A 13,505-nucleotide genomic window follows, 5' to 3' on the forward strand; every position below is an offset into this window, starting at 1 on the left:
ATACGGAGAGTAAGAAATTGAGCAGAAAGTTTTGATGCATTTTTTAATGCACAGCGAATGTAATATGGGTGGCGTCTTAGATGATTATGATGAAACGGGACAATGAATAGATTATGGGCAGTGGCGATTTCCCGGGAAACTAGCGTTTTATACATAAAAACTAGATCGGATAGAAGTCGACGGTACTCTAAGGATTCTAAATTGTGATCACGGAGACAATGAAAGTAAGATATATAGGGATAGTTGAACTTCTTGTAACATCGGAACAGGAATAACTTTTAACCTATTGACCCGTTTATACTTCAACCAAGTGTAAATGGGTTTTCAAAAATTACTTATTGAAATTTCGACATTTTAAGAAGCCGTTTTTTAACCCACTTTTTCTTTAGCAAGAGAGATGAGTCATATTTCTGCATTCTTTCCTTTTTGGGTTACGCATAATTTTTTCATTATTTTTACATTTGCATTCCTATCGAATCAGCTATCTCAGATTCTTCTCCAATTTTTTTACACTGCTTTGAAAAATCACTTTCTTTATCTTTCTAATCATTTTTCATCCGAAATTGTTATCTTCTCATTTCGCTTTACTTCTTTTTTCCAGAACCCAAACAATCCTAGCTTAATCGAAAAAGTTTGTATTTCAAAAATGATGACGAGTGGAACAAGTAATGGTGTACCACCATTGAAGGTAAGAATATACCCCGAGTATTCCAAATTGCATAATATGTCCGTATATGTGTATCTAGAGATTCTGGTTCCTGATAACCATACTCTTACTTTTCTCATCTCGTCTTATTCATCATCTTGTTTTAGCGGGGCTTAGTTTCACAAAAAATATTGCTACTGTTCTAAAACATTTTCTGAACCTTTGTTTTGATCAGCGAAATTTTCTATTTCCAATGGTCCTCCAAAAACGCAAAAGATCGTAGTTTTGGAACATAGTCGAATTCATCTGGTAGATCACCAATCTGGAATCCTTGATTGGAGTAGAAAGAGAGGCCACTTGAACACATGTACATGCGTGGAATCGCCACTGGAGAAAAAAAATCGGTGAATGTACGGCAGGAAAATGGAAATATCGGAAAGAGATAGTTCAAGAGACGCAGGCAGTTCCAAATATACACATTCATGTAAAAACGGACGGTTTTTAAGGAACGGAGAACAATATAATGCAAAAGAGAAATGAACAGTGCGTTTTTTAAATTTGAAAAATGTTTTTAAGATTTCCAAATCGGATGACAAAAAAATTCCTGCCCCTGGCTGTCCATTTTTTTTCTCCTATAGGGATTACGAGATTATCTATTATCTTTTTTGGAAACTCTACGAACAAGTTTTTTAATACACACCATCCCCTCGTTCATTTCTCTTTGATCTATCCCGTTCTGTGTCAAGAAAAATGAGAGAGATTGGAGTTGTTTTTTATCCCAACTGTCAGTAAAATGCTTGTTTTTTTCATGAGTCTAAATAATTAGATAATCATATTTTTCTTCAAAGTTAGATTTTTCAGAGTAATTGAACATGAACATTGAAAGGTTGATAAACCCAGTTTGTATTTTTTATCCTCTAATTTTTATAAACATTGGGACCCGTGTATACGGTAACATGATGCACACTTGCCCCTCTAACAAATCACGTGTAACTCACTATTGTCTTTTGCTCTTTTGCTCCAAACACCTCACCAACTAACAGTCCCTTTCCGGAAAGCCGCCTAGGCTCTCTTTCCGCCAATACGCGCGTCATTCTAAAAGCTGTCGCCCCCTACCAAAAAGCTTCCGGAAATTTTGAGCAAGAAAAAGCGAGTATGATGTTTATATTGGCACCCCAGTCAGGCAGCACCTCACAAATGTTTTTTCTCTTTTACCGTTTTGTTGACTTCCCAGCGTGCTCATTGAGCCACTGGACACACATATACAGGCTTCTGGACTTTTGAATGTGATTGCTTAAAATTTATTTCAGCAATACTTTTTTTCTGGAGCTTGGTCAAACTATTCAGCATGTACAGTAGAACTAAACATTTTTCTGAGATAACGTTTGGGAACACGAAGTTTGCATAAAACTATTTGTATTTCTTCAATTTTTCATTACGGTGAAATTGCCGAGATTGGCACCCTGAGAAAATGAAGCAACATCTGGAAATACAAAAGTTGACGATATTACCGTAGACACTGTATAAGAAGGCCACCCAAACCATTAACTTTGAGTATATATAACTTTGAGTATGTATCTCGGTTTCTGTAAAAGATATCGAAAAGTTTTCAACTAACAAATTGTTAATCATAATATCACCAATTTTTTATTAGTGCACTACTTTTTGATATCTTTTACAGTCACCGAGATATTTGGGCTCGAAGTTGGCGGTTTAGGTGGCCTTCTAATAGAGTGATTACGGTAATTTGATCATTCTCAAATATTGCCAGAAAGTTTTCACAACAACTATCACCTCCATTTTAATAAGTTTTTCAATTTACGCATTCCAAAAGTCTAGTTAAAAAACGCAAGCCTCTGTTCGTTGTACATTTTTTTTCAACGTTAACATCCCGTTTTCTCCCACATCAATTATTTACTCATACTCTCATTAAATTTCATCTATTCATAAATGCATGAATCATAAAACCCTTGCCTAATAGTAAATGAAAAAAAACGTCTACAGATTTATCGTGCTTTTTCGTTCAATTCGTTTTTGTCTCCTTCTCTAAAACTCGACCTCTCGGTCTTTTAGATTCGTGCAGAGAGAAAATAAGTCGTTTATTATTTGTTCGTCTCTACCGATGACTCATCGCCAAAGCGAAAATTGTATGTATATCCATCTTTGTGCAACATTTCAGTATTTATATTTGCATATGTATACAAAAGGCTAAAAAGTGTAAAGTTCGATCTAGCAAAATAATTGAAATTCTTCTGATTGACAAAAAAAAATTAGGTTTTTTGAAGAACTTTGATTTTTGCATGATAGTATTTTATACATTTCGGATGTTCATCAATTTTTCGTAATTCTATTTTACACCGAGATGCCGTACCGCTCAAAGGTTATCCACTTTATCATAGTAGGACATAGCCGACTGTGGGTTCTCTAAAAGTATAATGTATTTTGACGAATAGGTCTGAAAAGTTAAAGGTTAAACAAAACATTGTGAAAGTTCAAACTTGAAGCTCTATATTTTAATTGGTGGGACCTAAATCTTTTCGGCCACCTTCTTACTTTAAATCGAGTAAGTTTCACGCACCCCCATTTTGTAGAAATTTCGTAGAAATTTTTTAGAAGAATCGTAACTAGGTCAATTCCGGTCCGTTTTGTCTGATTCTTTTTTTAATCGATAGAAAATCTCTATGACTATCCGGTTGCTAAAACTCGTCAGAATTGGTACTTTTACAGAGCCAGGGCCGAAGGCCCTGCATCTGATTCCACCTAATTGCGCGGCATAGCCGCGCCTAGCGGAGTCGGCCGTAGGCCGAGGACGCTAGTCCGGCATATGGGACAAAATATAATATATCCAATCAAATGTTTTTTGTTGATAATCTTTCAAAATAATTACGAAAAGTTTTGAAATGAAATGTATTGCGAAATTATCTAAATTCCATTTTGAATATTAGAATGTTTATCATTTGTAATCTATCCACTGAAACTCGCAAAACTCTTTAATCATTAAAAACCGAAAGAGTGTATGATACCTGTCTTCGAGGAAAAACATTTGATATACTTTTACCCTTTCAGTGTTGTTGACTTAAGAGAATTTCGGTCACCTCTCGACGGGCGGTCTTTTTTTTCAATTCACATCTGAGAAGAAGAGGGCTTCCGTTTTCATTTTCACCTCCTCATTCAACATTTTCTCGCTGCGATGATCTTTTTTGGGGTGACAGCTGTAGCAAAGCGGGAAGAAAAGAATAATAAATAGAGGCAAAAAATGAACCATCTTTTTTGTTTCACTAATTTAGAAACTTACCTGAACTGTGAATAATTATAAAAATGAATAGACTTTCTAAAAAAAAATAATTATTTTAATTTTTAACTTTATTAAAAATTGGTGTTTCTGTGCACTTTATGTGTTCGTATTAGGAACCAAATTTCTCTACTCTTCGGTTATGAAATGTGCACCGATTCGTCTGACTTTCAGACGCAACAGTAACATCTTTGAAGTTTTGCTAATTTTCGCAGTTATCTTTTTTTGTAAAGTATGCTAATACCTCTATTCTGAAATGACGAATATTTCGAATCATCCGTTGCCAAAAACAATGCAGTGACTCATAATGAACCATCATCATCATCTGCCCTTTCGTGCCATCCTTTTCTATCCATTTTCTCACCAGCTGTCCACTCATCTATTTTTTTTCTGTCCTTGATATTGCTGGGTGTCAAATCGAATCGAACAAGATTTTCACCTCTCTCGTCTGTCTGCTTCTTTCCTTGTCTCTTCTGAATTCGATACTCTCTTGGTTTTCTCATTTATTACCCCTTGTTTGATGGAGGAAGGATGGACAGAATTGGAAGACATTTCTCACATTCCAATCTTCGTTTTTATGCATCTTGATTCTTTTTAGGTCTTGAATTAGAAGGAGGTAGCGAGGACATCCGTACATAAAGTAATTTAGATTTTTGAAATCATACCAAAGTTTTCAAAAGTGGACTTATAACAAATTCAGAAAATATCAAGCAAAAAAAAAACTATGAGCGTTTTGAATGTAGTATTGAAGAAAACCAAAAATTTCATGGGAATAAGCACATCATCTGAAATACATCATTTCGTTTTACAAATAAAAAAAACCTCTTTTGAAAATCTGGGGACTTCAATTTTGTTTTTTTCTTCTGGTTCTCTCCTAAAACTGTTGATCCGTGAAAACGGAGAATTTCCTCCTTTTCGGAAACTCTCCCTAGCCCAACACTTTTTTCATCATCAACAGATGTCTTTAATTACCATTTTATTTCACCGACACCTGTTGTTGGTGTTCTTTTTCGGAGAGAAAAACGAGGGAAGAGAAAACTAATGATTTTTCGAGAACATTAGTTTATACGGAGAAAACTTCAGCATTTTTCAACTGTTATTTTTTCAGCCTTCGCGAAGTTTCCTACCACAAGATAACGGCCCAATGTTGCACAGAAGTCCATCAGGAGCAAAAAGGAAGATTCGACAGAAGCGGACTGCGGCAGAGGAAGCGTAAGTTTTTTGGAGTGTTGGAAGTTCAAACGGTTATTCCAAAAACGTTCAGCGCACTATCCCGCCCATCCCCATTCTTCTCGCCATCCAGCTCCTCTTCTCAAACGTCCATCTCCCCAACACCAACCGAAACATCATCCAACTACCGGTCTCTGATTGATTCCGGAGACTATCAATCCATTCTTCCCGATTTTGATCCCTCGTTCGTACCTGTTCCAACACCAAGGTAATTTTTTTTGTTATTCAGAAATTGACCAGACTATGGCGATAAAGTGCAAGTTTGAAGATTGTTTCTCTCTTCTGTAGGAAAATATTAAGAAAATTGTTAGAAATTTAAATTTTATTTTTTAATTTCGAAAGAAAAGGCTGTTTCCAGAGTTTCAGCTGAAAACGTTCCTTTTCGAAATTTTACTTTTATATTCAAACAGCTTTTTTCTACTTCCAATTTTTAAAAGCATCAAAAATACTGTACCAAAATGTCGAAAAACTGATGTATTTGTCAGAAAGCTTATCTAGGTCAACACTCGTTTTTTGGGTACCTCCCTAAATACACCCAAAACCATAAAAGTGGAACAACCGGGCGGTTCAGTTATGCATTCGGTCGAATTTCATCTCCATTTCGAAAAACGGGACAAACGGTTATATGCATTCTATTTTTTATTCCTACAGCCATGTATCTCCTATTCTCTTTTCTACTCTCATTCAGTTTAGTCTAGTTGAACTAGTGGCGGACAAAAACTACTGTGACATAGTTTGGATTACATATGTCAGTTAGAAATTTCGCGGTTATTTTCTCAAGAGTTGATTTTATTGTGTCGTAAAAGGATGCTAGAGTAAAGCTTTTTGAAACTTAATTTTGGGTTAGATATGATTAAAATTTGGTTTTTAAGCTCAGATTTTCTTGAGCATCTATTATAGGCCCCAGTTTGTTTAAATCACATATTTCGTTTTTTAATTTGTAATTTGTTTATTGAACAGATATAATGATAACTAGAGGGCAAAACATAAAAGACTCAGAAAATGCCCCTCACGTTTTCAAGGTTATTTGTTAAAGAATAATCTGAAAGCGTTTAAGAAAATCGAGTAGTAACCACTTTGTAATAGGCTATATTATCCCCCAAGCTTCCTATATTCATGATCACATTTGGTCCGCGTTCTCCCACGTTATCACTATCGACTATCAATCGAAAGTGCGACATGTGAAAAGAGAAATTCATCTCTTTTTCCTTTTCCGACTTTTCGTATTTTTCCTCTCTTGAAAACGTTCTCTAATTTTCCGAGATATTCAGATATTAGAAATTATAATAATAGTGAAAGGACATCTTTTCACCTACTTTCCCTCGTGTATCATTCAGCCTAGATTCAGAAGAGAGAAGATTGAAACAACAAAGATTTCTGGAATACAATGATGGTGATCTTTGTGAATTTTGATAACGAAATGGTTAGGATGAACTCCGTTTTTTAAGTTCGGGTTGGTATTCAGAGATTAGATTAACGAGCCTGTTTGCCGCGGCTCCAGAGCTTCGCACGTCTGGCTGGTCTGCCTATGGCGCTAGTTTGTCGTCTTGCTCCTCACTTTTGTGTTACTGTTTTAAATTGGAAAGCTAATCTAAATCTGTGGGGAACTTCCCTCCTGAGAGTATGGAATACAAAGAAGAAAAGAGACACCACTTCATTTATTAAGCCTTATGAACTCGTTATGCTATTTGAGTCCTCAAAACTTAATATTCAAGATTAACAGTGAGCTGCAAACTTCAAGATATCGCTATTCAATTTTAATTTTTGGAGATCATAAACACGGTTTCCTACTTTAAGTTTATCAATGTTACTATCGTAACTTTCAGACGTTTTCCTAATTTCCATGCTTTCTAAATTCTGATCGAAACCTTTTTCTTTTTTCTTCCGCACTCTCTTAAGTGGCTTCCAAAATGCGCTAGGAATTCAAGCAATTCTCAGTCTAACTGTCTGAATCTCTCCAATTTCCCCGTACTTTCTCCCTGTCTTTATCCTGTGATCTGAATAATTGGCATCGCTTCCTGCGATCTCACGTAATCGTCTTCTTCTTCTTATTCCTCATCCGACAAGTTTCGCATTTTCTCCCGCACACCGCTCACTTCTTCTTTTTCATTTCCTATTGTTTCTGGAACAAGAAGAAACTTTGTGATGAATCTTTACTATTGGTTAGGATTTTATATAGTTTTGCCCTTTTCTGATCACCGCTTTCCTTGATCATTGTAAATTTTGATGAATAAAAGCTAGAGTAAACAAAACATGTTCTTATCACCTAAATTTTCAATGAAATGTTAAAGAGAAATTCACAGGTGCAAGTTGTGTCTTTTTCCTCTTGTGCCCAAAATAGTATATTTTCGAAAACGCCAGTTCGATTTTAAAATGACATCAATATTTCGAAAACACAATCATTCAAAATTCATTGATATTTCAGACTCTCCGTCCCATTCTCCAATTCGATGAGCTCATTAGAACTTTCTTCCAACACAACCGTATCCTCACCGGTTTCGGTTGTTGCTCCACAGGCTCCGCCCCCGATGCCACCTCCGGTCACAGCCAAGCCAACTGTTGAGGTGAGTAAAATTATATGAGAAAATTTTGGTCTCCGAAAAGAGATCCTGGTCTGAAATTTGGGCCCTTACCTTGAAATTGAATGTAGAACATTTTTATAACAAAGAAATGTTTTAGAATTCTTTTAAAAACTTATTTTACAACTAGTTTAATAGAAAAATCCTTTTTTCTTACCAATATGTTTTACGTTCAATTTTAAGGTACAAAGCAACATTCCAGACCTGAATATCTTATTTTTTATTCAAACCTATGACCTAAATAAAATTATTCAGATCCACTCTAGCCATTGAAACTATATATCTTATTCTCACAACTAGCCGTCAGAAATGAAAAATGTGGTGTTGCGATGGTGCTCCGGGCAGCACCACCCACACACATCTGTTGTAAAACAGACCGTAGTGTAAGAAAGTATACTGGTCTTTCTTTTGTTACTCAGTGTCTATTGGAACCCATCGGTAGTTTATAAAATGTTATAATGAGCTTCCAACTGCTGCTGCGCTTATATTGAGCATTAGAACATGTAAACAATAAAATCAGTAAAACAATATTTTTGAATTCCTGATCCTGCTACAGTTGGATCTTCTGATTTTGACCTGTTCTTTGATGCAAACACAGAGGCTTGTAACATTAATTCTAATCAAACTTAATATTCAGGTTCATCCAATGCCAATCGACGAGCGTAGTCCTTCCATGGCCTCATCTTTGAACGGATCCATTGATATTGATATCTACAAACCAAAGCCTCCGGTGCCAATCAAACCAAAGGGCTTGAGAATTGATCATTTAAATCGGTGAGTTTTTTATAACGCCATGTATATAAATTCTCCTCGCAATGGATTACTTTTAACATTTTTTGTGAGCCTAATATGGAGTTAACCCCGATTGCAAATATTGAGTCTCGGTTACAAATACATCGAAAATTCCATTCTTATCACATAAACATATGATGTTTGCATTTTTTTTTGTCTCCCTATGCAAATATCAGACGGCTTACGACCTTTTAGGAAGAGGAATAGTTTCAAGTATTTTCATATTGCATAAAGGCCCAAAGTTCAGAAATTTTGGGAAAATGTTTCTGCTTTTTACACCTAGACACCCACCTACACAATTTGCCATTAGAATTTCTTTAATCGATTTTTGTTGGGAAAAAGCATATGATTCCAATTTCCGGACTAAAAATCTCCGCCTACCTATGAGAAGCTTAAAGTTCTCGATGCTTCTAAATGAATTCTTCAGAACTTCATAGAAAAAGACCCGATCTACAAATTTTCGTTTTCGATTCCCAGAATTTGTCAAAAAGCATTTCTACTGTTTATTTTTGACACGTTTCATGTGTAATGATAACATTTTCAGCCGTCTCCCTATACTTTTTATGACTAACTATTGTGTTTGCACTATACGAATCTCAAAAAAAGAAAAACATTTTCTAGAAGAACACTAAGAATATTTCCATAGTGTTTGAAATGTGTTCGCCGCATTTCGATTTTCAAGTTGTTTTTTCCCGATGATCTATTTTTAAATTTACAGATCAACCTCAATGACGTCCCTCTCCTCGCCATCTCCAATTCAGCATACCACTTCATCCTTCCTGAATAACTTCATGCCAACTCCATCTCTAATAAATCTTCAACAATCGTACCGTAATCCGGATCTGGGCTCGCAGGACCTGGCACGTCTCGAATCGACACGGCATGAAAGTATTCAAAAAGTCAGCAGGAAGCTAATCACTTATGAGGATGAGAAAAATATGATTGAAAACGAATTAGAAGAGGTTTTTGTATTTGGAATCAGCATTTGAAAAACAAAAGTAATATTCAGATCGAACGAACTGGTGCCCGTCTTTTATCAATAGTCGAGCAACAGGATAAAAATCTCGCTATCCGAGTACGCCGGTATTTAGAAAAAAGCAAGGAACTAGTGGGAATCGAAACGAACCTCCGTCTGCAATGGAGCAAACTGAATGAGCGCATTAAAGATGGTGCCATTGATATTGTAAGTTAACTCTAACATTTTAATCAATTTTAAAAACAATTTTCAGCAATCCGCCCGTGCTGAAGAGGGATACATTGCAAAGAGATTGAAGGACACTGATTTTTTGAGAAAAATTAGCACACGAAGAGAAGCTGATTACGATAAAGAACTGGTGAGTACTGTTTTGAGAAAAACTGTGTTCGGTATGAAAAAAATTAATTTAAACTTTTTTCAGTCGGAAATCTTCAACCAGGATGAACTTCATCAATGGTTCCTATTTAAGAAAGCCACCATCAAATGGCTCCAAAACGAATCGTCAGTCAGTTACTTCATTCGAGAATCCAACGCCAAACTCGATGCATTGCATCTTGTGCCGCGTGGCACAAGTGCGCAAATCTAACTGTTTTTCATATTATAACTGTTCATTGCTTTTTTCCGCTGTAAGTTTTGCCTAAACGGGTCTATATTCTCGTTCGCCTCCCACTTCCTCAGACACATTCTCAGAACATTTAGCACCAAACTTTTTTTGTACTTTCTTTGCTTTTTTCGGAGAAAAATGAACGGTATTCGTTGTGATAAATTTTGGTCAATTTGATTTTATTTATTTTTCCTATTGTTTCTCTTTTTTTGAATTGGGATTTCTTAATATACAACAGATTAATTTGAACCTTTCTCTTTTTTTGCTTCGAGATGAGAACTACAGTCGTTTTTAGTGTTCCAAAAAAATTTGAGCTGAAAGTATTTTTTAATATTTGACGATATTAGGAAAGATTGAAACTGTTCCAGGAAAAATTTTCACAACAGTTTAAAAAAATTTCAGGCTCAAATCACTCATTTGAATGGAGTTATAGCTTAACTGAAGATATTTTTTTCGATCAAAAAAATGTTTAAAAATTCTTAATAACTTTGTTCGAATAAGAGATTTGGGCCTGAAATTTCGGAACGTAACTTAAAATTAAATGTAGAACTTTCCTATGACAAAAAATCAAATAAAATTTTTTTTGGGATTTCGAAAAAAATGCCTTATGTAAGACTTAGCTTTTTTTTCGATCAAAAAAATTTTTGTCAATTTTTTGAGATTTTTTGTTATGAAAACGTTTCACATTCAATTTTAGGTACCAAATTCAAATATCAGATCGAGATCTCTTTTTGATACGAAGTTATGGACAAAATCCTGAAACCGAATTTTGGCTTAAGTACATGCTTAGGAAAATTCTTAATAACTTTGTTCAAATAAGAGATTTGGGCCTGAAACTTTTGGACGTAACTTGAAATTGAATGTAGAACGTTCCTATGACAAAAAATCAAAAAAAGTTTTTTTTGGGATTTCGAAAAAATGCCTTATGTAAGACTTAGCTTTTTTTTCGATCAAAAAAATGTTTGTCAATTTTTTGAGATTTTTTGTTATGAAAACGTTTCACATTCAATTTTAGGTACCAAATTCAAATATCAGATCGAGATCTCTTTTTGATACGAAGTTATGGACAAAATCCTGAAACCGAATTTTGGCTTAAGTACAGGCTTAGGAAAATCCTTAATAACTTTGTTCAAATAAGAGATTTGGGCCTGAAATTTTAAGAAGGAACTTGAAATTGAATGTAGAACGTTTCTATGACAAAAAAAATTTTTTTTTGGGATTTCGAAAAAAAAATTACATAAGGCATTTTTCGTAATAAAGTTCAAATAGAACTTCGTATCAAAAAGAGATCTCGATCTGATATTTGAATTTGGTACCTAAAATTGAATGTGAAACGTTTTCATAACAAAAAATCTCAAAAAATTGACAAACATTTTTTTGATCGAAAAAAAAGCTAAGTCTTACATAAGGCATTTTTTCGAAATCCCAAAAAAAACTTTTTTTGATTTTTTGTCATAGAAACGTTCTACATTCAATTTCAAGTTACGTCCCAAAATTTCAGGCCCAAATCTCTTATTTGAACAAAGTTATTAAGGATTGTTCTAAGCATGTACTTAAGCCAAAATTCGGTTTCAGGCTTTTGTCCATAACTTCGTATCGAGAAGAGATCTCGATCTGATATTCGAATTCGGTACCTAAATTTGAATGTAAAACGTTTTCATAACAAAAAATCTCAAAAAATTGACAAACATTTTTTTGATCGAAAAAAAAGCTAAGTCTTACATAAGGCATTTTTTCGAAATCCCAAAAAAAACTTTTTTTGATTTTTTGTCATAGAAACGTTCTACATTCAATTTCAAGTTACATCCCAAAATTTCAGGCCCAAATCTCTTATTTGAACAAAGTTATTAAGGATTGTTCTAAGCATGTACTTAAGCCAAAATTCGGTTTCAGGCTTTTGTGCATAACTTCGTATCGAGAAGAGATCTCGATCTGATATTCGAATTCGGTACCTAAATTTGAATGTAAAACGTTTTCATAACAAAAAATCTCAAAAAATTGACAAACATTATTTTGATCGAAAAAAAGCTAAGTCTTACATAAGGCATTTTTTCGAAATCCCAAAAAAAACTTTTTTTGATTTTTTGTCATAGAAACGTTCTACATTCAATTTCAAGTTACGTCCCAAAATTTCAGGCCCAAATCTCTTATTTGAACAAAGTTATTAAGGATTGTTCTAAGCATGTACTTAAGCCAAAATTCGGTTTCAGGCTTTTGTCCATAACTTCGTATCGAGAAGAGATCTCGATCTGATATTCGAATTCGGTAACTAAATTTGAATGTAAAACGTTTTCATAACAAAAAATCTCAAAAAATTGACAAACATTTTTTTGATCGAAAAAAAGCTAAGTCTTACATAAGGCATTTTTTCGAAATCCCAAAAAAAACTTTTTATGATTTTTTGTCATAGAAACGTGCTACATTCAATTTCAAGTTACGTCCCAAAATTTCAGGCCCAAATCTCTTATTTGAACAAAGTTATTAAGGATTGTTCTAAGCATGTACTTAAGCCAAAATTCGGTTTCAGGCTTTTGTCCATAACTTCGTATCGAGAAGAGATCTCGATCTGATATTCGAATTCGGTACCTAAATTTGAATGTAAAACGTTTTCATAACAAAAAATCTCAAAAAATTGACAAACATTTTTTTGATCGAAAAAAAGCTAAGTCTTACATAAGGCATTTTTTCGAAATCCCAAAAAAAACTTTTTTTGATTTTTTGTCATAGAAACGTTCTACATTCAATTTCAAGTTACGTCCCAAAATTTCAGGCCCAAATCTCTTATTTGAACAAAGTTATTAAGGATTGTTCTAAGCATGTACTTAAGCCAAAATTCGGTTTCAGGCTTTTGTCCATAACTTCGTATCGAGAAGAGATCTCGATCTGATATTCGAATTCGGTACCTAAATTTGAATGTAAAACGTTTTCATAACAAAAAATCTCAAAAAATTGACAAACATTTTTTTGATCGAAAAAAAAGCTAAGTCTTACATAAGGCATTTTTTCGAAATCCCAAAAAAAACTTTTTTTGATTTTTTGTCATAGAAACGTTCTACATTCAATTTCAAGTTACGTCCCAAAATTTCAGGCCCAAATCTCTTATTTGAACAAAGTTATTAAGGATTGTTCTAAGCATGTACTTAAGCCAAAATTCGGTTTCAGGCTTTTGTCCATAACTTCGTATCGAGAAGAGATCTCGATCTGATATTCGAATTCGGTACCTAAATTTGAATGTAAAACGTTTTCATAACAAAAAATCTCAAAAAATTGACAAACATTTTTTTGATCGAAAAAAAAGCTAAGTCTTACATAAGGCATTTTTTCGAAATCCCAAAAAAAACTTTTTTTTGATTTTTTGTCATAGAAACGTTCTACATTTAATTTTA

General features: G+C 34.1%; 1 protein-coding gene across 1 annotated transcript; it reads left to right on the forward strand.

Moving 5' to 3' along the window:
* Positions 1 to 649: 649 nt before the first annotated feature.
* Positions 650 to 10,101, forward strand: CBG15277 (the record flags this gene model as incomplete). Its single annotated transcript, XM_002642945.2, has 9 exons — positions 650 to 688; positions 5,047 to 5,150; positions 5,203 to 5,376; positions 7,594 to 7,732; positions 8,385 to 8,521; positions 9,258 to 9,501; positions 9,549 to 9,722; positions 9,769 to 9,873; positions 9,937 to 10,101. 9 exons carry the CDS (start codon positions 650 to 652, stop codon positions 10,099 to 10,101), a joined length of 1,281 nt encoding a protein of 426 aa, XP_002642991.2.
* Between the last annotated feature and the right edge of the window lie 3,404 nt (positions 10,102 to 13,505).

Source organism: Caenorhabditis briggsae, assembly GCF_000004555.2.
Source record: "Caenorhabditis briggsae complete genome, chrIII, whole genome shotgun sequence".
In the NCBI taxonomy this organism is placed as follows: Eukaryota; Metazoa; Nematoda; class Chromadorea; order Rhabditida; family Rhabditidae; genus Caenorhabditis; species Caenorhabditis briggsae.